Genomic DNA, 26,810 nt, shown 5'->3' on the forward strand with positions numbered 1-26,810 from the left:
ATTCAAGCTCCTGGACCAGTACCCCCACCTCCCCCAAAAAAACCCAAAAGCCAGATTACACTGCTTCCACTTAGGGAAGGTAACAATGTAACTAAACCAGAATAAATGATAACTGACACCTTTCTACCTAGACTTAGATGAAGACCATGATAATGTCTTTGACTTAAATGAGATTCTGACCAGGCACTGGTGGCTCATGTCTATAATCATCTGGAAGCTGAGATCTGTGGATCATGATTTTAAGCCAACCCAGACAAGACAAACCCCAAAGAGATTCCTATCTCCAATTAAACAGCAAAAAGCCAGAAGTGAAGGTGAGGTTCTGAGTTCAAGCTTCAGTACTGCTGGGGGCAGGGGAGGAGAGTGAGTATGAATATATAGCTAGCCACTAAAACGAATTACAAGAAAAAGGACATATGCATAGACAAGGGATAAACAAGGGAACTATGAACTAGAACAGGAGCAAGAACAAACAATAAAATTCCTCCTCTAAGCAAGGCGCCAGTGGCTCAGGTCTGTAAATCCTAGCTACTCGGAAGGCTGAAATCTGAGGACTGAAGTCCATGAGACCACTTAACCTCCAAAAAGCCAGAAGTGAAGCTGTGGCTCAGGTGATAGAGCACAAGCCTTGAGCACAAAAGCCCAAAGACAGCACCCAGGCCCTGTGTTCAAGCTCTAGGACTGGTACCAAAAAAAACCCCCAAACAAACAAAAGTATACGGTTCTATTTTTATATTAGCTCTATAAAAACATACATATGTAACAAGGCTAGAAGAATAACTTTACATTCATCATCACTTCTGCATATTCATATTCATTGCCATACATCATCTGATTCTAAATTGCTGGAAGTGGGCTAAAATTCAAAAGGAAAGCCAATATTCAGACGGAAGGCCCAATTCCACAGGAGAGCCCAGGATTCCAGATCCCCACAATCTGGCCTTGTCAGTCACAGACAGCATGGCCACACTCAAGACACACAAGCTGTGGATTTTCTAGAAGGGCAGGGAAGGGAGGCGGGGCCTGGACGTACTTTGACGTAGGTACGCTCGGTCTCCAGGAGCTCGCAGATGACCTTCCGCAGCTTGTCCGCGTCTGACAGTTGTCTCATGGTGGCCAGCTGAGGCCCCGTGGCGTCCTGAGGCGACGGGCTCGTGTCAGACGAGCTCATCTCGTGCAAACTGCGGCAAAACGCGGCCACCTGCTCCGTGCTCTTCGGAGATTGAGGCAAGACAGAGGTAGTTAGCCCTCGTCATTAACCTTTCTGGTGAATAAACTCACAAATGAATTATATCTCGTGTTTCCCAAATCGCCGCACGCCCAGGAACGCACCAGAAGGCTGAGTACAGACAGAATAACAAGTGTTAACACCAGGTCACCAGGTGGGTGCTCACTGCACGTCTGATGCTCTTAATCTTCCCCTCTGGGAAGGAAAGGCCACTGTGATTCCCACTGGACAGTTGGGACAAAGGAGGGCCAGAGAGGTGACGTAACTTGCTCAATGTGATGTGCTAGTGGTGTCAAAGCTGAAACAAGCACAACCTATGGGATTTTGTGGTTGTTGTTTGTTTTTTCAGTTCTGAGGGTTAAACCCATGCCTGCAGGATGCCAGGCAAGTGTTCTACCCCTAAGCCACATCTCCAAGCCTAAGCCTAGAGCCTTCACCCACAATTGTATCACACAGGGCACAAGGGAATTCATCATCATCAGACCCAGTTCAGGGCACAATCTACTTACTTTGTAATGCTGAGGATAACCCCTTCCTATATGCATTAAAAAAATTATTTAGGACAGCTATATCCAATGTGGTGTGTTTTGTTTGTTAAGTTTCTCTAACTTTAGATTTTACAAAGGGAAAAAGGCCTAATCCTCTGAGAAGAGAGAAATGGGCTTCAAACAAGTGCATGTAAGAGACAGAGAGACAGAGAGAGAGGGACAGAGACAGAGACAGAAACAGACGGACAGAGACAGAGATAGTGAGAGAAATGATCCAGGTTGAGTGTGTCACTTACATCTGTAACCTTAGCTACTTGGAAGGCAAAGATAGGAAGGATTACAGTTTTAGGCAAGCATGGATAAAAAATTATAGAGACCCCATCTCAACGAGTAAGCTGGGTTTGATTGTGTATGTCTGTATAGAGTCTAAGAAGAAGAATAGATAAGAGGATCACCTTCAGGCTAGCTATGGACAGGAAAAAAAAAAAAACACAAAAAACAAGCCCTGTCTAAAAATAATCTAAAAGCAAAATAAAGCTGGAGGTGTGGCTCAAGTGATAGAGCTCTTAGCAAGTGCAAGGCCCCAAGTTCAGATCCCCAATTTTTCATATCTGCCAATTTTTTCTGAAGGGGGGGGGAGATGAAGAGAGATGATTCAGATGAAGACTGGTAAGTTTACTCAAGTGTTTGCCATCTAATTAGTTTAGGACTAAACTAAGGGGTGGTTCTCTCCCTTGGAGTGTACTAGAACCATCTGGGGGCATTTAAAACCTCCAGTGCCCAGTGCACAGCACAGAGCATTTAAATAAAAATCTCTGCAGAGGGACGTGCCAGGGCCAGCATGTTCAAGGCTCCCTGTGGAATTGCTCCAGAGCTATTCTGGAGCCCGAGTCTAGTCTATTTGTGCAAATGTACTTCTTTAAAGTACATAAAATAGTGGAGAACTCCTTAAGGATCACGGTCGTCTTCGTGGACTGCTCTTCTATTGTCCAATTCCAAGCCAGGCACAATGGCCACATTTCTAGTATACTAGTGCATATAAAGAATTCCTTCTTAGGATGAGGGAGGAGGCTCACCCCTGTAATCCTAGCTACTACTCAAAAGGCAAAGATCAGGAGGATAGAGGTTCAAGGATAGGCCAGGCAAAGCTTTCAAGATAGCATCTCAACAGAAAAATGGCCAAGCAAGTTGGCTTACATCCCCAAGGGAGAAAGTACTAAGATCTTATCTGAAAAATACTAGAAGCAGAAAGGACTAGAGGTATGACTCAAGGGCAAGGCCTTGAGTTCAACACTTCAGTTCTTCCCAGAAAAATAATAGTAATTTGAAAAAAAAAAAACAAGTATTTCTTTGTCATCCAGGAAGGAGAGGAAACCCCTCTCCGAAACAATAGCAGCTACAGAGTGCTGAGAGTTAAGCCTGGCATGCGTGAAGGGCAGGAAGGCTACAAGGACACTACTCCATGGAGCTATTTTTAAACACAGAAAACAACTAACATTAAGGAATCTTTCTCTTATTTGCATATGCAAAAAAAAACATGAAGACTGCACAGGTCAGGGAAAGTCGTAACTTAGCAAGGATGCACTAATTAGGAAAGAGCAGAGCTAGGACCCAAACCACAGAGCCGTTGTTTCAATTCTTTTACCATGGCTCTGACTTAGTTGTTGATATTGAAAACCCAGCCAGAAAGTGTCAGTTGTCTGCCGGTGGCTCCATTCCCCATTCTCTATGCAGGTGTGTCAGATACCAACCATCCCCCAAAACTCCTCCTGCAGATGACTGTGGAAAAACCCACTCAAATGGCCCCAACTGTTTGCTATCTGAATTTCATCTCAAGAAGGCTGTTTTAAAAGAGATGGATGTTTTTTGTAATCAAGGATTCTTTTTCTAGAAATGAACTGTAAGCTTTTTGTTAGTTTTCATAGGATTTGTTAAATGCGTGTTATCTGTAGCATACATTCATAGGGCACTGTCATAAAAATTCAAAAGGAAGCCAGGTGTTAGTGGTTCATACCTGCCATCCTAACTGTTTAGAAGGCTGAGATCTGAGGATCATCATTCTAAGTGAGCCCAGACAGGAAAGCCCATGAGCTCTTGCCACCAACTAACCAGCAGAGAGCCACTAGTAGAGCAGGAGGCTGGAGGTGGAGCTGTGTGGCTCAAGTGGTTCAAGTAACAACCTTGAACAAATAACTGGTGGCTCACCCCTATAATCCTAGCTATTCAGAAGGCTGAGGTGTGAGGACTGCAGTTCGAACACAGCTGGGCAGAAAAGTCTGAGACTTTAATTAACAACCAGAAAAGCTTAGAAGTAGAGCTGTGGTTCAAGGTGGCAGAGTGCTAGCCTTGAGCAAAAAGCTCTGACATAGCAGTCAAGCCTTGAGTTGAAGCTCTATAACCAACAACTACAAAGAAAAATGCTTTGTCTGGCACTGGTGGCTCAGGCCTGTAATCCCAGCTGCTCAGGAGGCTGAGTGAGATCTGAGGATCAGGTTGGAAGCCACCCCAGGGGTGTGTGTGTGTGTGTGTGTGTGTGTGTGTGTGTGTGTGTGTGTGTGTGTGTGTGTGAGTGTGTGTGTGTGTGTGCGCGCTCAGGAGGCTGAGTAAGGTGTGTGTGTGTGCATGTGTGCGCTCAGGAGGCTGAATAAGATCTGACGAATAGTTTGGAAGCCACCCCAGGGTGTCTGTGTGTGTGTGTGTGTGTGTGTGTGTGAAGGAGTCTGTAAAGACACCCTGTGTGTGTGTGTAAAGGAGTCTGGATCTAAGGATCAGGTTGGAAGCCACCCCAGGGGTGTGTGTGTGTGTGTGTGTGTGTGTGTGTGTGTGTGTGTGTGTGTGTGTGTGTGTGTGTGTGTGTGTGTGTGTGTGTGTGTGTGCGCGCGCGCGCGCTCAGGAGGCTGAATAAGATCTGACGAATAGTTTGGAAGCCACCCCAGGTGTGTGTGTGTGTGTGTGTGTGTGTGTGTGTGTGTGTGTGTGTGTGTGTGTGTGTGTGTGTGTGTGAAGGAGTCTGTAAAGACACCCTGTGTGTGTGTGTAAAGGAGTCTGGATCTAAGGATCAGGTTGGAAGCCACCCCAGGGGTGTGTGTGTGTGTGTGTGTGTGTGTGTGTGTGTGTGTGTGTAAAGGAGTCTGGATCTAAGGATCAGGTTGGAAGCCACCCCAGGGTGTGTGTGTGTGTGTGTGTGTGTGTGTGTGTGTGTGTGTGTGTAAAGGAGTCTGTAAAGACACCCCAGGGGTGTGTGTGTGTGTGTAAAGGAGTCTGTGAAGACTCTTATCTCCAGAAGTCAGAAATGGAGCTGTGGCTCAAAGTGATAGAGAACTAGCCTTGAGTAAAAAATCTGAGGGACAGCACCCAGGCCCTGAATTCAACCTTACAACAGACAAAACATAAAAATAAAAATTAGAAAAAAAACTTTTATGATAGGATATTATCATGATAGTTTATATTCTTATATTTTCTCATGTATCTTCAGTATTACATTGTTCTAGTTTATCATTCGTTGTTGTTAATCTCTTTATCATTCCTAACTTATAACTTAAGCTTGACCATAGACAGACACGCATAGAGGGAAAGGGTATAAGTGGGATTTGGAAGTATCCACCATTTTAGGCAACAAAGTAGAAAGCTCAGAAAGGGGGAACAATTGTACCTTCGCATTCCAGGGGCCACTTGTGACTCCTGGGATCTTCCCTGGCATCACATTCCCCAGCCCCCCCCCCCCCCGAGCTTTGGCTAGAGGCTCCTGAGGGGGCAGGGGACAAGGTCGCCCCCCCCATTGGCAGCCATTTCACCCCAACTCACTGGCTCAAGGTGTGAGCCGTCATGTGTGTCCCTAGAAGCCAGGTCCAAATGGATAGAATCGCTTTCCTGTCAATGTGTATTATTTGAATACAGAATAAACTAATACCATAGAATTCACAAGTTATAGACTATGCAGGAGATTAGTTATGAAGCTCTTATGCTTCTGTTTGGCAGGAAAAGAATGAACTGAAAAGAATGTGATAAATTCAAGACTTTTCCTATTCTAAAACATTAACCCCCCCCCAAATCTCTTGTTGGTGAAATGACAAAGGCAGGGCTCCCCTGGTGCAGCCCTAAGTTAGAGGTGTTCTATGTCATGATTTGGCTTTCAAATCTCCTGTCCCCCAACCTGCCCACACCACCACCGTAGCTCAAGTTTTCATGTAGGTCAAAATCCACCCAAGCGCTGCTACCACAAGTGCCCAACCAGGCAAGCTGGGTTGGAGAGCCCTACAGGCAGGCAGACAGCTCCTCCGTCCGCCCCAAGCCTGCGAGGCAAGAGGAAGATCGCTAGGAGTGCTCCAGAGCAAAAAGCACCAGTCTCCCCCCAGTGAAGGCCTGCAATCAGTCACCCTGGAGACCGAAGTGCACTCCCAAACACTTAAGAGCTGAAAACCCTCAGAGGGTGAGCAGAGCCCTGTCAGGACAGACAATTTTCCAACCTTCAGAGAAGACAGGACAATGGAGAGGAAATGGGTCACCTTACCCCGGCCAGTGTGAAGCTGGGGCTTTTATAATATCCTTTTCCTCCTGGGGGAGATGAAAAGAAAGTACAAAAACGGAAAGGGGGCAGACTTTTAAGGACACATTATCAACACAAGCCACCCAGCTGTTAAAGCCTTCCTGTTATGCAACCACCCAAGGCAGTGTCTGCTTCAGATGAACTAGGTTCCAAAACGGTTCTCTGACCGATTTAACACATCCCACAGACTTAAAAGCACCAACAGTGGCCTCAAATCCTATGCTTTCATGTAGGCTTATTTTGGGGAGATACAAACCAAAGTGATGTGTGTCCTCATAAATTCAGAGCCCCAAATACACAGGAGTAGCTCTTTTATTGTTATTTTTTGTCACTTTATCAAAATCTCTCCAACAAACTTCAAAATAGAAAAGTCCAGGATGAATAGACTGACTTGGCAAATCAAGGCTCACTCGTTATTTTCAAAAATTAAATTTCACTCCAATATTTGACACATATTCTGTATTAGCACAAAACCAGTACCTAGCTTGATTGGATTTTGTTAAACTATTTCATGCCATCAGCCCACGACATTTTCTTTTTAGACTTAATATTTACTTATAGGCTCTGACTTACAGACCTAGGTCAGCTAACATTAAACTGTTAACACATCCCTGAGCTAGCCTTTACATTCACCTTCTAGTCAAGTCTACAGAAATAAAGCCAAAATCACTTAAAGCTTCGAGGGTGGGGATCGGCTTCCAGCAAAACAACACACTTTAAACTCCAAGAGCCAATAGAACGTGGCAGAGGGGATTTGCAGTGACAATTATTTATTTGGGGGGGAAGCTACACCTTTTTGCCATTTAAATATTAAACAATAAATGGCAAGATTCTAAGCCAAATCACCTGCACCCAATGACTGACAGCATCACATACACAAAAGAAAAGGGAAAAAAAAGTGCTAGAATACATATTCTGTGACAAGCAAAGGCTCCTAAAAGCAAATATGGGGAAGGAAGCTGGGTGCCAGTGGCTCACACCTGTAATTCTAGCAGTTCAGGAAGCTGAGATCTGATGCTCACAATTTGAAGCCAGCTCAAGCAGAAAAGTCCATGAGACTCTCGTCTCCATTTAACCAGCAAAAGAGAGCTGAAAGTAAAGCTGTAACTCAAGTGGTAGAAGGCTAGCCTTGAGAGAAAAAGCTAAGAGGCACTGCCCAGTCCCTGAGATTCAGCCCCAGAACCAACACACACATATACAACACACAAACAAATAATAATAGTAATAATAATAGGGAAAGGGAGTGAGGATAATCACCCTTCCCTGAAATCAGAAACAATTCCACTGACACCCAGCACCTCCACAGGTCTAGAGGGACCCTACACAGCAGACATGCTCACCAGATGCAAAGTACGGTAGACTGAGTCACCAGACCTGTCCCCGTGTTCCGTCCTGGGCTTGCGCTTTATTTTCCACAGTGCAGACATCATCAGGAATATATTCTCATGACAATTACTTCCACCACCTTCTGAGCTCGGCACAGAAAGAGAAGTTTCTCAAAAGGCTCAAGGAACACCAAACCCCTTCCAGCTGGGCAGAGAGCCTCCTCTCCCCAGGACACGCCATGCCCGCTCCCTGCTAAGTCTGCAGCCACATGTCAATGCGGACAGGACAAGGATCAATTGCGACCCCTACTACAGCGGCATCTGCTTCCCGTCCAGGCCTCTGGGAGGCTGTCAAAAGCAAAACCGTGGACAAGAAAGAAGGCTTTGACTTCACCTGGCTAAACAACAAAAGTTCCAGGAAGCCCCCAGCCAACTCAGGCCAGAAAACAAAGCACTGAGCACCTCCTGGGATGCAGGATACACTGGAGCCGCTCTGCCCTGCAGCTCGCTTCAGCTGATTGGCCAGCATCCTGCACAGTAATAGCAGACCCGCCCCCTGCCCAGCTCAGACAACTTGGCAGCTCTCCTTCCTGGTGAAAGGTGAGGAGGGAGGTGCAGGCACCACAGCACCAAGGTGTTCTTTAAGAATGTACAAGTTCGGATGGGAAGGGGAAACAAAGGAGGAGGCTGCAATGCTTGATAAGAAATGTACTCATTACCTTGCCCATGTAATTGTAACCCCTCTGTACGGTATTTTCACAATAAAAAAATGCACAAGTTCACACTTTGCACTACAGTGTGGTTCTTTTAAAAGTAGACATCTCTGAGATGATTCCCCCCCACAAAAAAAAACCCAAAAACTACCTATTTGGATTAAAAAGGAAAACATAATTAAAAGGTCATTCTAAATGGAGATATTCTAAAAGAATTCTAATAGATTTGCTAAGCAGAAAGCAGAACAGTAGCTGCCCAGAGCCTGGAATGTAAAGCACAGGATTCCACAGCCCCAAACCAATGAGCATTGTGTTATACAAGTAAGCTTTCAATTAGAAGCTGGCATAGGGGGAGGGGAGGGAAGTGAGGCTCATCAGAGGAAGAAAGGGAAAGGCCCCCAGATTGCTCTGCCACAGGACAGTTCCCCCTACACACGCTCTCTGGGCTATGACATTCTGATATCACCCCCTCTGAGCTAAAGAACATAATTATCCACTTACTCCACCCTAAAAGAACACTGGAGCCAAGCACTAGTGGCTCATACCTGTAATCCTAGCTACTCAGGAGGTTGAGATCTGAGGTCATGGTGTGAAGCCAGCTCAGGAAACAAAAAAGTGTATGAGACTAGTATCTCCAATTAACCAGCGAAAAGCTAGAAGTGGTACTGTGTGGCACAAGTGGTAGTGTGTTAGCTTTGAGCAAACATGCTACCGGAGACCAAACACCCTGGCCCTGAATTCAAGCCCCCCCCCCCCAAACCTCCCAAAATGTCACAAAACTACCATCTAAATTGTATTTATTACTAGGGCTTGAACTCAAGCTCTCGCCTGGCTTTTTTGCTCACGGGTGGTACTCTACCACTTACTTAATTGGAAATAAGAATATCTCAGATTTGTCCGCCCAGGGTGGCTTTTAAACTGTGATCCTCAGATCTCAGTCTCTTGAGTAACTACCAAAAACTTCCATTTAAAACACTGGATATGGGGCTGGGAAGGTGGCTCAGTGGTAGAGTGCTTGCCTTGCATGCATGAGGCCCTGAGTTCGATTCCTCAGCACCACATAAGCAAAAAAAAGAAAAAAGAAAAAAAACACTGGATAGAATATATATAGAATGTCAACACACTGTCTTTATTCTAGCTACAATCTGTGTTTCATAAAGCATGAATGGCCAAAACAAAACATAAAACAACCACAAGATCAACAGCATTACCCACGCAGCTGGAGGTGGGGAGACATGGGCTACTAGTATCTGTTTACTCACTAGTTATATTTATATATCCAATGAATATAAGTGCATTTAAACAAGGCTATAGCATTTTTCTACACTTCAGCATATTGACACAGGAGATGCAATTAAAAAAAATTAACCTTAATCAAAAGATACGTACAAAACACAGCATTAGGAAATTATGTAAGTGGTTCATAGCTGTGTATCTAAAACTACTAATAAATTAATTTCTTCTTTTATGAACCCTGGTACTTAACACCAGACCTTAACACTCCTGCCAAAAGGTATTTTTGTTGTACTTTTGTTTTCTTCTTTTTTTGTGTCAGTGCGGGGCTTGAATTCAGGACCTATCTCTTAGTTTCTTCCCTTAAGGCAGGTGCTCTACCACTTGAGCCAAAACTCGACTTCCAGCATTCTGGTGGGTAACTGGAGAAAAAAAGGTCTCCTAGACTTTCCTGCCCTGGCTGGCTTTGAACCTTTATCCCCAGATCTCAGCCTCCTGAGTAGCTAGGATTACAAACGTGGGTCCGCAGTACTGGGCTCAGAAGGTAGTTTTTTAACACTGACCTAAATAACACAAAGGCTGGAGCCAAACCAAACTTACCTCCCTTTTTTTTTCCATTACAGAGCTGGCGGGTGAATTTCAGCAAATCCCTTAACCTCCCTCTTCAAGGACTATCCTCAACAAAACAAGGCAAACAGAGTATCTTTCTCAGCAGTATTGTGAGGATGATACTGGGTAAAGTGAAAGGTTATCTAATATATACAGAACATTAAATTAACATTACACAGTAGGACCCACTGGCCAGGATGGCAGGTAAAAGGTGAAATTTGTGTTTTCAAATATCCTAAGAGAGATATTTAATTCTCATCAGGAGCTACTTTAGTAAGCGAATTTAGGTTGCAAGATAAAATATTTCAAATAAAGAAATATTTTGGAGGGAAAATTTCTGGGTACAGCTCTGACCTTTGGTCCTGTCTGTCCCAGGTAAGTTCCAGGGCCCAGGAGGCCGGAGACACACAGAGTTGAACCTCAAAACCTGGGACTTCTCTCTTCCTGCCTCTCCTCTGCTAGACTTTCTATGAGAGTGCTGCCTGGAGAGACTCAGGACTCATTGTATTTAAAGTGGAAACAAGCCGGGTGCCAGTGGCTCACACCTGTAATCCTAGCGACTCAGGAGGCTGAGATCTGAAGATCGAGGTTTGAAGTCAGCCTGGGCAGAAAAGCCCTTGAGACTCTTATCTCCAATGAACCACCAAAAAGCCAGAGATGGAGCTGTGGCTGAAGTGGCAGCACCCAGACCTAGAGTCCAAGCCCTAGGACTGGCAAAATAATAATAATAATAATAATAATAATAATAATAATAATAATAATAATAATAATAATAAATAGCAACAAGTATCTCTCAAAACCCCCAACTGGATAATAACACCAAGCCACTAGAGTGAAACAAAAACATTCCAAGTTAAAAAGAACTTAAAGACAAATGTTTCAGACACTCCCCTGCTGCCAGAATATTAATCCTATAATGAAGTTATAGGATTACTCCTATAAGGAAGTGCTGAAGACAGTTAAAAATAAACACAAAAACAAAACACAGGCATGGTGGTGCACTCCTGTAATATCAGTATTCAGGAGGTAAAGACAAGAAGATCAAGAGTTTGAGGCCAGCTTGGTTTGCATAGAGAAACCCTGTGGGCCTATCTCAGGAAGGAGGGAAGGGAAGGAAGAAGGGGGGAAGGGACAGAGGGAGAGAGGGAGGAGAGAAGAGGAAGGGAGGGAGGGAGGAAAGGAAAGTCTTAGAGAAAGATAGGAATACAGAGTAAGACAAAACAGGAGATACATAGAAAGAGTTCCTATTTTTATTTTTTTATGTGGTATGAAGGTTTGAATCCAGGGCCTCAAATTTGCTAGGCAAGCATGCTACAACTTGAGCCATAGTCCCAGCCCTTTTGGCTTTAGTTTATTTCTCAGTGTCTTGACCTTCGGATTCTGATCATCCTTCCTCCACCTCTCGCATTGTTGTGAATACAGGTGTGAGCACTGCTCTCAGCCCAGAAATAGTTCATCTTTGGGTTGCATTTCCATTTGCCATAGTTATATTATTTGAGTCAATGATCAAATCACTGAGCAAAAGCAAGACTCACCCTGATTCTTCACATGAATAAACAAAAGGTGTAATTTAAATTTATGCAATTTTTTCAGGTTACATGATTGCTAAGGGACAATCAGAAGAATGAAAGTTAACCAGTCAGATTGACATAACTGCCAATATGACTTGAAAAGATGAATAACTATGGAAAAAAATCATATACAATTGAGTTTTTAGGATGGAAGTCTTCTGAAGGTACAAGTTTTGTTTTGTTGTTGTTGGTGGTGGTGGTGGTAGTGGTGGTGGTGGTGTGAGTGTTTCTGTGTACCAGTAGTGGGGCTTGAACTCAGGACCTGGGTGCTATCCCTTAGCTTTACTTGAGGCTGGCACTTTACCACTTAACCACAGTTCTACTTCTGGCTTCTTGCTGGTTAATTAGATATAAAAATCTGATAGGCTTTCTTGTCCAGGCCAGCTTCATACCATAATCCTCAGATCTCAGCCTCCTGAGTAGCTAGGATTATAGCGGTGAGCCACTGGCACCTGGCAGGTGAAAGGTGTTTAAAGTGCATTGTGTTTTAGAGACCATAATGAAAAGGGTTTCTGATGCACAGAACTCTTCATGAAGAAGAACAGAAATGGCTGAATTACGGCTAATTACATGAGTGTTCTGAATCAAAGTATCAGAAGAAAACCTTTTTTCTCTCAGTGTTCAACTATCTGTTTGGATTCATAAAAAGAAAAAAGAAATATGCCTTAATAACAGCCGCTCACAGGTCATTCCACAGCAGCTCGTTACAGAAACCCTAAGTAGCAAGAAAATACAGCGGACTCAATCACACCCATTTTGGATGCAGTCTCATTCCTACACAAATGAAGACATGAGAAGGAAGAGAGATGAATTGGTGTCATTAAGTGGGAGCTCCAACAGTGGCTGAGAGGAGAGGAAAAGGCCCTCAATTCATTACGAGTGATCTCTACCCTCTCTTCTCACATACGGCGTATTACCAAGGCTGGCATTTGGATTTCATAGCCAGCCATTTAGCAACGTGTCAAAGCACAAACGCTTCATCCGGGGAGCGAGGGGCCAAGCAAGCCGTGCAGCTGCAGAGGTGGTAGGTAGCTGCATTCCCCCGCGATTCAGGACATGTAATGTGCAAATGAAAACCTCTCACCTTGCTGCTGTGATCCGTCTCATCTGAAGACTCCATATCTGGCCCTTCGGTGTCTTCCGGAGCCGTGTCCGCGCTGCTGCCCTGCTCGCTGCAGAGGCTGTGTCCTGCCAGAGGAAACCACAGGAAAACGTGGGTCTAAGTGAAGAGCCAAGGCTGGAAGCCACCCCTGTGATGGACAACTGGGGAATCCAGCTCAGGAAGTGGGTGCCTATTGTTAGACCTGCCAGGTACAAAGGACATTCTTGATTCAAGAGATGATCATTTGAACCCAAGCACTGGTGGCTCACGCCTGTCATCCTAACTACCCAGGAGGCTGAGATCTGAGGATCACGTCTTGAAGCCAACCCCGACAGGAAAGTCCATGAGACTCTTCTCTCCAAGAAACTACTCACAAACAGCCAGAAGTGGCCCTGTGGCCCAACTGGTAGAGCACTAGCCTTGAGCCAAAGAAGCTTAGGGACAGAGTCCAGGCCTAGTGTCCAAGCCCCAGGACTGGAGAAAGATGAAAGAAAGAAAGAAAGAAAGAAAGAAAGAAAGAAAGAAAGAAAGAAAGAAAGAAAGAAAGAAAGAAAGAAAGAAAGAAAGAAAGAAAGAAAGAAAGGAAGGAAGGAAGGAAGGAAGGAAGGAAGGAAGGAAGGAAGGAAGGAAGGAAGGAAGGAAGGATCATTTTAGTTATTACTATTTTATTTCAATTACATTTTATAATGTATAATATATTCAAAAATATATATATTCAAAAATAGACAATCATCATTGTCGTGAAATTTCTACACCTTTCCACAACCGACTCTCACCACACCACACACATCTTCTGTTGAAGTCCTGATGACCCAGGCCAGGTGAATGGTATTGGTATATAATGGTTGAACTTTGGGGAGATAAACATCAGCTTAAGTCTTGAGCAAGGACCTGCTACTGATGGGGCTAGTGTCCTTATGTGGGGAAGAGACTGAGCCAGGGACCAGTGTTCATATCTACAATCCCAGCAACTAAGGAGTCTGAGATCTGAAGACTGAGGTTCAAAGCCATCCTGAGCATGAAAGTCAGTGAGACTCTTGTCTCCAATTTATCACAAAAAAAAAAAAAAAAAAAAAAAGCAGGAAGTAGAACTGTGGCTCAAGTGGTAGAGAGAGTACTAGCCTTGAGCAAAAATAAGCTAAACAACAGCACCCAGGTCCTGAATTCAGGCCGTTATCAGTGAGCATGTGTACACACAGAGGAGGAGACTGACATGCTCTCTTTTTCTTCCTGCCATGGGAGGACACAGAAAGATGGAGGCTGTCTTCCAGACAGGACAAGAGCCCTCGCCGGGGAACCAGAAGGATCAGCACGCGGAAAGCACGACCCGTGACCCGTGACCCGTGACAGGAAACACAGAGCTGACTGAGAGCTTCTTTGCATCAAGTGAGATGTGTAATCCACACAGGAATTGCAACTTTTGATTTTGAAGTTTCTTGCAATTTGCTATTCTCTTTTAATCACACTTGGTCATGTGTAATAAGGTAAGCTTACAAAACTTACTCTGACAAACAGAACTTCCAAAGCTGAAACTATAGACACAGAATTACACTCCTACCCCCAAAAGGAGCTGCAACTATGGCTCAGTGGTACGATGCTTGCCTAGCACACACAAAGCCCTAGATTTGATCTCCAGTACTCCCTAGATAAACAACAAGATGCTCTTCAAGAAAGAGATTATAGGGCTGGGAAGGTGGCTCAGTGGTAGAGCGCTTGCCTTGCATGCACGAGGTCCTGGGTTCGATTCCCCAGCACCACATACGCAAAAAGAAAAAAAGCCAGAAGTGGCGCTGTGGCTCAAGTGGTAGAGCACTAGCCTTGAGCTGAAGAGCTGAGGGACAGCGCCCAGGCCAGGCCCAGAGTTCAGGCCCCACGACTGGACCCAAAAAAAAAAAAAAAGAGAGAGACTATAATAAGGACTTCTGAGAAACAAAGAATGAGAACATTTACCACAAATAGAACCTTACTAAAAGAAAATTCTCTAAAGGATGTAATTTAGAGGAAAAAATAGTTATGTAATGTTTTTTAAAAATCTAGTATACAAGCTAAAATGATGAAGCATTGATCATGACTTACAAAACCTTGAAGAATGGGTGGGGCTGGGATAAAAGAGGGAGAGAATGACAGAAGGATGACATGGATGAAGATGCGTCAAAACTGACATGCTGAATTGAAACCCCTTTGTACAACTAAAAGATAATTTTTAAAAGAAATTAAAATAAAACCACTGGGGCTGGGAAGGTGGCTCAGTGGTAGAGCGCTTGCCTTGCATGCATGAGGTCCTGGGTTCGATTCCCCAGCACCACATACGCAAAAAGAAAAAAAGCTGGAAGTGGCGCTGTGGCTCAAGTGGTAGAGTGCTAGCCTTGAGCTGAAGAGCTGAGGGATAGCGCCCAGGCCCAGAGTTCAGGCCCCAGGACTGGACCCCCAAAAAATAAATAAATAAAATAAAATAAAACCACCATCTATCTCCCAGCCCCCAAAAGGCATGGTTGGGAGGGTTAAGAAAAAACACTCTTAAGATACACTCAAAACAGAGTTGAGGGCAATTATACTTAAAGTGCTATATAATAACTTTATGATTTATGAGAACAGAAGACCAGTGGTAGTTTCTATTAGGGTAAGAATATGGTTCAAATTTTAAGAGCTACTACTAAAAGAATGTAAGAATAGATTATGTAAGTGGAAAGAAAAATTTGAAGTGCAGTGCAGAACTGTTAAATAATAGGGGGGATGGGGAAAGAAGGAGCAATACAGGGGGCTCATCAGACTAAAATTTAATATGTGCACATATGAAATACCAATTTAAAACCCCTTTGTGCAAGTAATATGTACCCAAAAAAAAACCAAAAGGAAAGTAACACAGCTTCTAGCAAGGGCTAGCTTTCCGTGTGGGAGGGGGGATGGGAAAGGTGAATGAGCATGAATAATCAGTGTACTTTATATAAATGTATGAAAATAGAGCAAAAGAAAAAAACCCAAAACCTTGGTGAAGTTGTTTTCAGAAGTGGGGGAAAGAGGATGAACGAGCGATGGAGAGGGTGCGTCTGACAGGGGTATATAAACAAGTATGGAAATGTCACAAGATGCTTGTGACATGCATGCTAATAAAAATGTTAGTTTAAAAAATGCAATCCAGAAGAGGGCAAGACAAGGAAGAAAAGAAATGAGCCTGGAGAAATAGAAGCCTAACACCATAAAGCAAACACAATAAATGGGCCTTCTAAATAAATGTTAGATAAACTAAACTTAATAAATTTCTTATTTCTATTTTTTCTTCTAGAAAACATCGTGAAAGCCCCAGCCAAATGTTATGTGCAAGAAAAGATGCCAAGGATTAAGAATGGATGAAAGCACATGGAAAGGTGGTCTACAAATGATCAAACACAGTAAAGTTATGCAGAAACGGAAGACGTAACATCTCTAATTACTAAGCTTGATCTATGAATGTATTTCAAACCCTATTACCAAAGTTTATGAATATACATTTTCCCAAGGATTGACAATTTATACAAATAGGCCATCCATTAAGGCACAATATTATGTCTTAATAGGAGAATCTATGTTCATAGAGGCCATACCAGCAGCTGTTCTTGGAACTAAGTTGTTTTGGCTTTTAAATAAAAGAGCAAATGGCCAATAACATCGAAGACAGTTGAAAGAAGAAAAACAAGATTGGAGTGCTTTCACTAATAGATAAGGCTTCAGTTACATAGCACAGGGCAGAGCAGGGAGACAGGACAGCCAGCCAGCAGCAGCCCCGCCCGTACAAGGAAACATGAATAGAGCAGATGCCAGCAGATGCACACTACAGATGAGGGGAAGGAATGGAACACTTGATAAATGTTGCTACCACAGGGGATTACCCACATGGAAAAAACGTAACAGGGTCTCTTAACACCCACCTAGTCATGAAAACCAGCTCTGGGTAGGCATAAACCAGAGTACAGACAGCCCACAGAGTAATGCTACAGAAGAAAATATGTCGGGCAAATCCAGTTGACAGTGAGATACATCTCAAAACAGGAGAGAGGAAGTGATCAATATCTGTGGTGATGGATTTGCTAGTTACCTCAATCTCATTATTATACAGTCTATGTATGGAGACATCATATGGTACCCCAAGTATGCACAATTATTATGTGCTCAGTAAAAAATAAAACAAAAAATGAAGAAAATATTGCAAATGCAGTTGGTTGTTTTAGAGCAAAGAATGGGTTTCTTTTTATTTTCTTAGCATCTGTTAATTATTTAAAAGGGGAATTCATTCTGGCCATGTACACAGACCCACAATGCATCTTGCCCATCACCACCCCCCTCATCAGCCCTCCACCCCGAAAGAAGGATTTAAGCCAAGTATAAAAAGTATACATCATGCAGCATTGAAAGTTACATTTTATGAACATTAAAACTTTTCTTTGTGAAAAGGGACCAGAAAGACAAAAAAAAAAAAGCTGCAGACTAAGAAAAGTTATCTTTAATACATATAACGAAGGTTAATAAATAAAATATACTAATGACCCAATCATCAATAGCTGTGCGTAGCTCTCACTCTGAACCACAGGTTCTCTATGGCCCTGTCATGGCACGCTGTCTGTGCTCTTGACTAAGGATAACTGCGAAGGAAGTGAGGAAGAAAAGAGGCGCGGCACAGCTGTGCAGTCTGCAAGGGCTACAAGAAGGCAGGCGAGGGAGGGTGGCAGGAGTGGGTGGCAGGGGTGGGTGATGGGGGGTGACAAGAGGGAATGTGACAGGAGGTGGGGGTAGGGGGTGTCAGGGGGTGGGCACCATGGGAGAGGGTGTCAGGAGTGGGTTTCAGAGAGGAGGGTGTCAGGGGATGGGTGAAAGGAGGGAGGGTGATGGGGTTGGTGAAAGGGGGTGGGTGGCAGGGGGGACAGTGATGGGGGGGGAGGGCAGGGGTCTCTCCCGCCTGTGTCTGGCTTTGGGCTGGTTTGTGACTTGCTTCAACCAAAAGAAGTGACATCATGGTGCCATGTGGGCCACGGAAACAAGCGCACGAGGCCGTCCCGGAGTGGTCTGTCCCACAGCAGTAGGAAGCCTTGGGTGGCTGGGAGATTCAGTCCTCAAAAAAAGCAGGAGAGGTAGGAATGGACAGTAGCCCACTCCAAGAAATCTGAGACCTTAACATGGTCAGAAAACAGATTCAAGTGGGAGTCCCTGGCACATCCAGGGACTTCTCTAGACACCCCGAGCTTCTGTGGAAACACTGCTGCCACCGCCCCCAACACAGACACACGTTCACAGAGCTCTTCAAGGTTCTACTCCACCTTTTCTTATTACCAGACTTGGCTCTAACAACAGACATGGAAGGAATTCTATATCTTGGGCATCCTTCCCCAACTCATGGGAAACAAGATGCTAACAGACCAGACCATACTTCTTAGGATCAGACAGAGCTGAAGAGAGGGATGAGGGGCAGTCAGAGCTGGACACCTTTCTGTCTGCATCCCAGCACCGAGCACACAGAAGACACCCAGAGGAGAATGATAGAGATAAAGGAGGAACAGGAGGCTGGCAGTCTGACAGCACGAGGAAGCCCAGAGCAGGACTGAAGCCCCCATGGGATAGGATCTATTGGGCATCTCTAAAGCTGCTACCAGCAGGATTCATTGTTGGTCACAGATGACATCATTCCTTTGCTTTAAATGACTTCCACATCATAATAATGTGTTTCCCGAGTTCTTTTTATTTCCCCTGTGGTTGAAAACCTTTGTAACTTGTCTAGCTCACACACCATCTTGGGGATAAACATCAGTGAGATTCTAGGCGGCACCAGCATGTCAATGGAAGTTTACAGTGGGATTTGCTTTTCCATTCACTTGGACTGGACACCTTCACTTTGGTTTCATTCAAAGCCATGTGGGACTTAAATTTAAAGAAGATTCATAAACAATGGGTGTTAAACAGATTCTCCAATTCTAGCATTTCCCAAGAAACAGCTTTTTTTTTTTTTAATCCAGAGGATGACTGGTTAAGAAAAGCAAGACTTCTAATAAAGACATTCTTGGACACAGTGGTTCATGCCTATAATCCAGGCATTTAGGAGGCTGCGGCAGAAAATTTCAAAGTTCCAGGCCAGCCTGAAAACAGTAAAATCCTATCTCAAAAAGCAAAACAGAGCCAGGCGTTGGTGGCTCACGCCTGTAATCCTAGCTACTTAGGAGGCTGAGATCTGAGAATAATGGTTCAAAGCCAGCCCAGGCAGGAAAGTCCCGGAGACTTTTTTTTTTGGTGGTGGTGGGGAATCCGGTCATGGGGCCTGAACGCTGGGCCTGGGCGCGGTCCCTCATCTCTTTAGCTCAAGGCTAGCGCTCTACCATTTGAGCCACAGCATCACTTCCGGCTTTTTTCTTTTTGCTTATGTGGTGCTGAGGAATCGAACCCAGGGCCTCATGCATGTAAGGCAAGCGCTCTACCACTGAGCCAACTTCCCAGCCTGTCCTGGAGACTCTTATCTCCAATTAACCACCAAAAAACCGAAAGTGGTGCTGTAGCTCAAGTGGTAGAGTGCCAGCCTTGAGCTGAAGAGCTAAGGGATAGCACCTAGGCCCAGAGTTCAAGCCCCATGACCAGAAAAACAAAAAAAAACACAACAACAACAACAAACACCTGGGAGTCAACTGTTAGGCTCTGATTTAATTTTGCTTTGCTTTTTAGTCACATTAGTATAATTATAAGAAGTCCATATAAACTCTTGTGTATATTCTCAGAATAAATAGCCACTACTCCAACAAAACTAAAATGCAAAGACAAAGGTATTGTAGGACAAAACTACCACTAAAATTAAAGAGAGCTAAGTACATTCTACAAGCCAAGAGTAGAGGAACAAACATATAATCAGCAATCAGGAGTCTGAGATAGGAGAATCACAATCACTCTGGCTGATCTTGAGCTATATAGTGAAACACTGCCTCAAAAATAATACACACACTAACAAATAAATCTAAGAAAAGAGGGAAAATAAGTCAGTCGTCGGGCTTGAGCTCTGGGTCTGGGCGTTGTCCCTTAGCTCTTCAGCTCAAGGCGAGAGCTCTACCACTTGAGCTACAGCACCACTTCCAGTTTTCTAGTGGTTTATTGGAGATAGGAGTCTCACGGTCTTTCCTGCCTGGGCTGGCTTTGAACCGCTATCCTCAGATCTCAGCCTCCTGAGTAGCTAGGATTACAGGCATGAGCCACCAGCACCTGGTGGGAAATAACAAATTTTGAAGACAAATAATTTCTTCTCAAATTTTACAGGTTTTTGGTGCCTTCAGTGCCTACAGAGAAAAAAATTAAAATCCATAAAAACCCACACGTTTAAAAATCTAAAAATCCCCCAGACTTTTAAAATCCAGAAAAATCCAAATATTTAGGACTTAATAGATCCTGTGAGCTTATACATTAATGATATTTTAAAATATACAAATGGAAGCTCTTCATCTACAAAATGGCTTTTTTTCCCCACACATTGGATTTGACAAATGTCAACAATCATATCTCTGGAAATGGAGACTAGGAATCTGATTCCAGCAGGGTCTACCCACAAAAGCAGCCCATGTGCTAAATGACAGAAAGAAAGACACACAGTTTAGGAGGCACACATGGCCTCAAGTTGTATCAACAAACAAACAAGAGACCATGTGCTCATGGTATCAGTGAGACGACAAGACTCAAAAACACTGGACCAGATTTGTTTGTAGGAAGATAAAGCCGGGCAGCTCCACACAGCCCCTCCCAGCAGCCCGATTGTCTGCAGTCTTCAGAATCTGGGCACAGACAATCTCCATGGAACACCTGACCGAAATCATCTTCTAATCTCAGATGCAGTCAGGAGCACATGCTGGCCAGGCCAATCTAGCAGGGCTGACAATTTCTCCCCAAAAGATCAAGGTGCTTTGGACTCTCCTGGCAATCACAAGATGTTTCCTGTTAAATAAGTGCTGCTGAACAGACTTCCTGCAGGAGACTGGCTGCACTCTCTGGCTTCCTCTGGGCTCATCAAAGGGCCTGATTTTTCAAGTCTGAGGCTGCTCCTAATTGTCTCTAACATGCCACAGACCTGCTGTTCACCACTGATGCTCAGCTCTCCTCAGCTCAATTGCAGGAATAACTCATTTTTTAAATGACTAAAGAAGCTACTTCAGTTCCCTGAGCCCTGGCACTATGGCTGTAATACTGAGATAAAGCAAGGCACCTGATTTGTTCCATTTGGTCAATTGGAATTCCATAGAAGATACATGTGTGGCATTCAGCACCAAAATAAAATAAATGCCGATCCCAGCGGCAGAACTGAGAAAGAGAGGCAAACAGAACGGAGGTTTGAAACCTGGGGACATACACCTCAGGATCTGTGATTCTTGCAATTTGGGTAAAGCTTTGTTTGTTTTTGCCTAGGAAGCTCAGTGGTAGACTGCTTGCCTAGATGTACAAGTCACAGGCGCCGGTGCTTCATACCCATAATCCTAGAGGAGGCTGAGATCTGAAGATTGCAGTTCAGAGTCAGCCAGGCACGAGAGAGACTCTTATCTCCAATTAACTAAAAAACAAAGACAATAGTGCAGCTGTGGCTCGAGTGGTAGAGCACTAGCCTTAAGCACAAAAGCTCAGGGTCAGTGCCTGGGCCCTGAGTGCAAGTCCCAGGACGAGTATGTGCGTGTGTGTGCACACACAAGTGCACACATACACACACAAAGACACCGAGTTCAATCATTAGCACTATAAAAATAAAAAACCAAAACCCATCAAAGATGTCACGAGACTGGGGCTGGCTCAGAGGTAGAACACGTGCTGATTATGTGGTCAGGGTTTTGGGTTTATCTCCAGCAGCCTCCTCCAAAAGTTGAATTTTTATATAATCACTGAAGGAATTATCTGTGTTTTAATAGTAGATTGTATGATCTACACCTTACGACACAACAATTTTAGGTATTTTGAGGGGTAGGCGACATTCAGAATACACATTAATTTTGAAAGGGTAGAGGTGTTAGAATTGTCCCAATAAATGCTTTAGAAAAGTTTCTTGAAAAGTGTTTAGACCTGCACTGGTTTCTTAACTGGATGGTACATGTATACCATGTTCTAGGCCAGTGGTTCTGAACCTAAAATGCCTCCGGGGGCAAAGCTGACAATGCCCAAGCATATTTTCGATTGGCCCAACTTAGAAGAGGTATTAATGTCTTGTACTGACTTGTAGAAAAGCTGCTAAAGACCAACACACACGACAGCCCTCACACGGAAAACAATTATCTGGCTCCAAATTTGAATAGTGCTATTCAGATCAGTATTCAAATTAAATCAGAACATGAGACTGAGGCTTTATGGAATCCTCACACAAACCACATGGACAGCAGTCAACAACTTCCCACGCCAGCCTTCCCTGCACTACAGGGTTCCTTCCAGAAGAGCAGCCACCAAAGGAACTGTCTTTTTGACTGGCTGGTATTTAAACAAGTGCTGAAAAAAAAAACCAGCCTGGCACTGGTGGCTCATGCCTGTAATCCCAGCTATTCAGGAGATTGAGATCTGAGGATCGTGGCTCAAAGCCAGCCTGAGCAGTAAAGTCTGTGAAACTCTTATTTCCAATAAACCAGCAGAAAACCTGAAGTGGTGCTGTGGCTCAAGTGGTAGAGCTCTAGCCTTGAGCTGAAGAGCTCAGGGACAGCGTCCAGACCCAGACCACAAGCCCCATAACCAACAGAATAAAAAGAAAAAAAGATGAAAGGACATCCCAATTTCAACCAGAACTAATGGGTAGCCAATGGCCAAGAGTGGGAAGCTGGGTTTTGAACAGGGCATGAAGGAGGCATTGGCCTTGGGACTTGAACTCAGGGTTTGAGTGCATCCCTTAGCATTTTTGCACAAGGCTAGCACTTGATACTTGAGCCACAGCTCCTCTTACACTTGTAGTGGTTAAATGGAGATCAGAGTCTCAAACTTCCCTGTCCAGACTGGCTTTGAACCAGGATCCTTGGATCACAGCCTCCCAAGTAGTTGGGATCGTAGGTGTAAACCACAGGCTCAGACCCTGGGCCTTCTACGGCAGCATGGTAAGCTGCGCACGTGCTTCCTCTCACCCTGGGGATCACAAGAGGATGCACCCCATGGCCTCCTAACAGACATGTTACAAATCTCCATGAAGATCCTGAATGTTGCCAACAATCCATGGGAGGTTTGCACGTCCACCATCCAGTCCAACAGTCCTGGTCCACTAGATCAGAAAGAAGGTATTGCAACCGCCATAACAAATACACACCAGCACCAAGTGAGTCACGAGCTTTGAAGAGGCCCAGGGATCTCAGCAGCCACGACTGCAGAGTTCCTTCTTCCTCACTTGGGAAGGAAAACACAGCCAAGTGTACTTTACACACTTCACGTTCAGACAAGTCATGGGTTGCGGATGTAAGTGGAGAAGGTGAGAGAAGAGCACAAAAGAGCGGCCACTGATTGCTTAGGGCGAGACAATTCTCACACTCCCGCATAAATGACTAGCTCTGGACACAAAGCGTTTGCTGAGTACTTGCTAGGTATTATTCTCAACACTCACGTGTTCTTACTACTGTCTAGGGAGATGGCAGCAAACCCCAGTGTAAATGAGGATACGGAGAAACAGGGCATCACCTGTTCAGGGCCATGAAGCTAACACTAAAATGAACTCAGTTTCTAGGAACCTGATTCCAGGGCCTATGCTTTGCCACCCAGCCTTGATGCTTCCTTCTACTTAGAAGAAACAAACCTCTATATAAGAAAGAGGTCCAAAGCTGGGTGCTGGTGGCTCCTATCTGTAATCCTTCTTAGGATGCTGAGATCTGAGGATTGTGGTTCAAAGCCAGCCAGGGCAGTAAAGCCTGTGAGACTCTTTTCTTTTCTCCAATTAACTACCAAAGAAGGAAGAAAGAAAGGAAAGAAAGGAAAGAGAAAAGAAAGAAAGAAAGAAAGAGAAAGAAAGAAAGAAAGAAAGAAAGAAAGAAAGAAAGAAAGAAAGAAAGAAAGAAAGAGTGTGTAAGTGAAAGCAAGCAAGCCAGCCAGCCAGCCAGAGTGGAGCTGTGTCAAGTGGCAGAGCTAGCCTTAAGCACAAAAGCTCAGGGACAGCACCCAAGCCCAGAGTTCAAGCTCCAGGACCAGCATAACAACAACAACAACATCAACAGACGGAAGGAAGGAAGGAAGGAAGGAAGGAAGGAAGGAAGGAAGGAAGGAAGGAAGGAAGGAAGGGAGGGAGGGAGGGAGGGAGGGAGGGAGGGAGAGAAGGAGGGAGGGAGGGGAGAGAAAGAGGGGAAGGAGAGAGGGAGGAAGGAAAGAGAAAGAGGAAGGTAGGAAAGAAGGAGTGAAAAAAGAGAAAGAAAAAGAGAAAGACAAAGAAAGAGGGAGGGAGGGAAGGAAGGGAGGGAATGGAGAGAAGTAGGGATAGGAGGGAATGAGGAAGGAGAGTGAAGGAAGGAAGGAAGGAAGGAAGGAAGGAAGGAAGGAAGGAAGGAAGGAAGGAAGGGAGGGAGGAAGGGAGGAAGGAAGAGAGGGAGGGAGGGAAATTCCAGAAAGAATCCAAGCTGGAAATAAATCACGCATCCACCAGGGCTCTGGGAGGAGCTGCAGTCTGCACACTTGACTTCCACATTCGCTGCAGAACAACAGTGGGTGCGCAGGGGTCCCTCGGGACCCTAGGCCACTCAGGAGCACGCTCTCCGTCAGGCTGTCAATGAATGCCTGGGGAGGAAAGCTGGCAATGTCCAAGGTGATTCCCACTTCCTCCCTCAAATCTGCCACACCACGAAGTTCCTTATTCTGAGTTACTTCTAAATTTAGATGGGGGTAAGCAGGGCGGCCTGCCTGGGGCTGTGTGTCTTGTGGTGTTCTCTATGGCAGCAGCAGCTGTCTAGGGAGTGGGTTAACCTCTGCCTCATTAAGGAACAATTGTGGGAGTTATTTTATCCCGTTTCCTTGCTTCTCCTTTTATCTTTCACTGTGAAACCGGAAGAAGAAGTAGAAGCAACAGTGAACCGGCGGCAGGGCTGGGGGTGCAAGGTATGACCATTTAACTGGGGGGGGGGGGGACAAAGGAAGGACTAAATTGCCTAAAGATGGCTCCAAAAGTGCAATTTTGATCTAATGTAAAGAGGAAGGTTAGTCCGTTTAGCACACTGCCTCTAAAGCTGGCTGTTGAACAGGAATCAGCACCAGGGAGGATATAAAGGCTGTGTTTAAAACCTCATCTACAGAAGGCAAAGAGGCTTCTGTGGTTACCGAATATGCGCCGCTGTTTCCACATCAGACATACATGTATACAAATGTGCTTTTTAATTAAAGATCCAAACACATGCACATATACAAGATTTGTGTGTGTATGTGTGCACTAGCACACATCCCAATACTGGGATTCAAACTCGGGCCTGAGCACCATCTCCTAACTTTTTCACTCAAGCCTGGCACAGTATCTCTTGAGACACAGCTCCATTTCTAGCTTTTTGACAGTTACTTGGAGATAGGAGTCTCACAAACTTTGTGAACCATGATCCTCAGATCTCAGCTCCCCAAGTAGTTGTGCTCAGCACAAGGGTTACAAATAAACAAATAAATACTAAATGGAATCATTAACAGTGAGTACATTTAAGGAAACAAATTGTGGACTGAGACAGCACTTGCCTAGTAAGTGAATAGTCCTGAATTCAAACCACAGTACCATAGAAACAGCAAGCCATTTTAGATTGTTTGGCTTTGCGGACCCTAAGTCCTAGCACAATTATTCAGTCCTGCCACAATGATAGGAAAAGGAGCTAGAGATGAGATGTAAGTGGATATGGTTGTTACAATAAAACTTTATTTACAGAACAAGCCAGTGGGTTTTGGTCTATATATTGTACTTGTTAATCCCTGCTCTACATGTGTAACTCATAGGAAGGGCTCTGACAGGAAAGGAAATCCAAACTCAGTTGAATATACTGTGACTTATACTACACATATACCTGTGTTTATAAAATTGTTTACGTAATCCTTTAAATAATCTTATCTAATCAATGTCTCGGTCATACTATTGAAAAAAAAAAACTAGCTGTGAGCCAAGTTTATGGGGTCAAGTGCCCTCTTGTGGTCACATGAAAGAAAAGCATCGTGGTCTCCATTCTCTTATTGGTGGTATATAATTCACTTTTTAAGAATGTAACAGGATGTGTGGGGAGATGAGGGGTTACTGAGGGTGGCTGGAGGTGTGACTCAAGTGGCAGAGTAGTTGCCTAGCAAATGCAATGCCCTGAGTTCCTGTCTGTCTGTCTATCTCTTTCAGATTGGGGAATAACAATAACAAGGAGCTATCCATTTTCTCATGATTCAGTTCCTCAGACCCTTCCAAGGGAGCCACTGAACAAATAAAAGAGGGAGCACAGGGCTTCTTGGTCAGCCAGGCAGGCTTCAGAAGGTGATTTGAAAAACAATAATCACAGGAAAATTCCCAGTATCTACTACTCAAGATGTTGAAACTTAAAAAAGGGAAAATCCCAGTTTTGAACAAAGAAAGATAATTCCAAGATATAACTTACCAAATCAACACAGACCCAGAACCAGGTCATAGAACAAGTGACAATCATCTACAGTGGTTTTCCCCCTTCATGAACTTACTCACTGAACAGTTCGTTCTAGCAAACAATGTAGAAAGAGCCAGAGAAACAAAGATAAAGAACATAAACTGAAGGCCACACAGAGTAGTAAACTCCTGTAATCCAAAGGCAAAGGCTACAGGATCACAAGTTCCAGGCCAGTCCCACACAAAGTTAGGGGGAACTTGTTTAAAAACAAACAAAAGGGCTAAGGGCATGGCTCGGGTAATGGAACCATGGCCCAACAAGAATTACAAATCCCTAGCATAGTTAAAAATATACAACCATTAAAAAATAACGCAGTCCTGGCAAACAAGCCAAGGAGAAAGAGATACAAGCGAGTATGAAGAGGGTCACGTGGTCAGAACCCAAGAGAAGGAAACAACTCTGTGAGGAAGACTTCCAAAGC

The 26,810-nt window shown here is 44.3% G+C and overlaps 1 protein-coding gene and 1 non-coding gene across 8 annotated transcripts in view; one reads left to right on the top strand and one right to left on the bottom strand.

The window, feature by feature from the left end:
• Tiam1 (TIAM Rac1 associated GEF 1) overlaps positions 1–26,810 on the bottom strand; it is a 347,945-nt gene that overhangs the window by 24,151 nt on the left and 296,984 nt on the right. For 6 of the 7 annotated variants that reach the window (XM_070030552.1, XM_070030549.1, XM_070030551.1 and 3 more), the window contains 2 exons: positions 12,798–12,901; positions 1,034–1,213 (listed from right to left, as the gene is read on the bottom strand). In XM_070030552.1, coding sequence (XP_069886653.1) covers positions 1,034–1,213; positions 12,798–12,901 — 284 coding nt within the window. Of the gene's footprint in view, positions 1–1,033; positions 1,214–7,602; positions 8,037–12,797; positions 12,902–26,810 lie in introns of those variants that run through there. The other variant, XM_070030555.1, reaches the window with a different exon arrangement.
• Trnaa-ugc (transfer RNA alanine (anticodon UGC)) lies at positions 14,508–14,572 on the top strand. Its single transcript has one exon. It is a non-coding gene; the product is annotated as a tRNA-Ala (tRNA).

This window comes from Dipodomys merriami, unplaced genomic scaffold (assembly GCF_024711535.1).
Source record: "Dipodomys merriami isolate MVZ:Mamm:240054 unplaced genomic scaffold, mDipMer1.0.p SCAF_2, whole genome shotgun sequence".
NCBI classification, from domain to species: Eukaryota; Metazoa; Chordata; class Mammalia; order Rodentia; family Heteromyidae; genus Dipodomys; species Dipodomys merriami.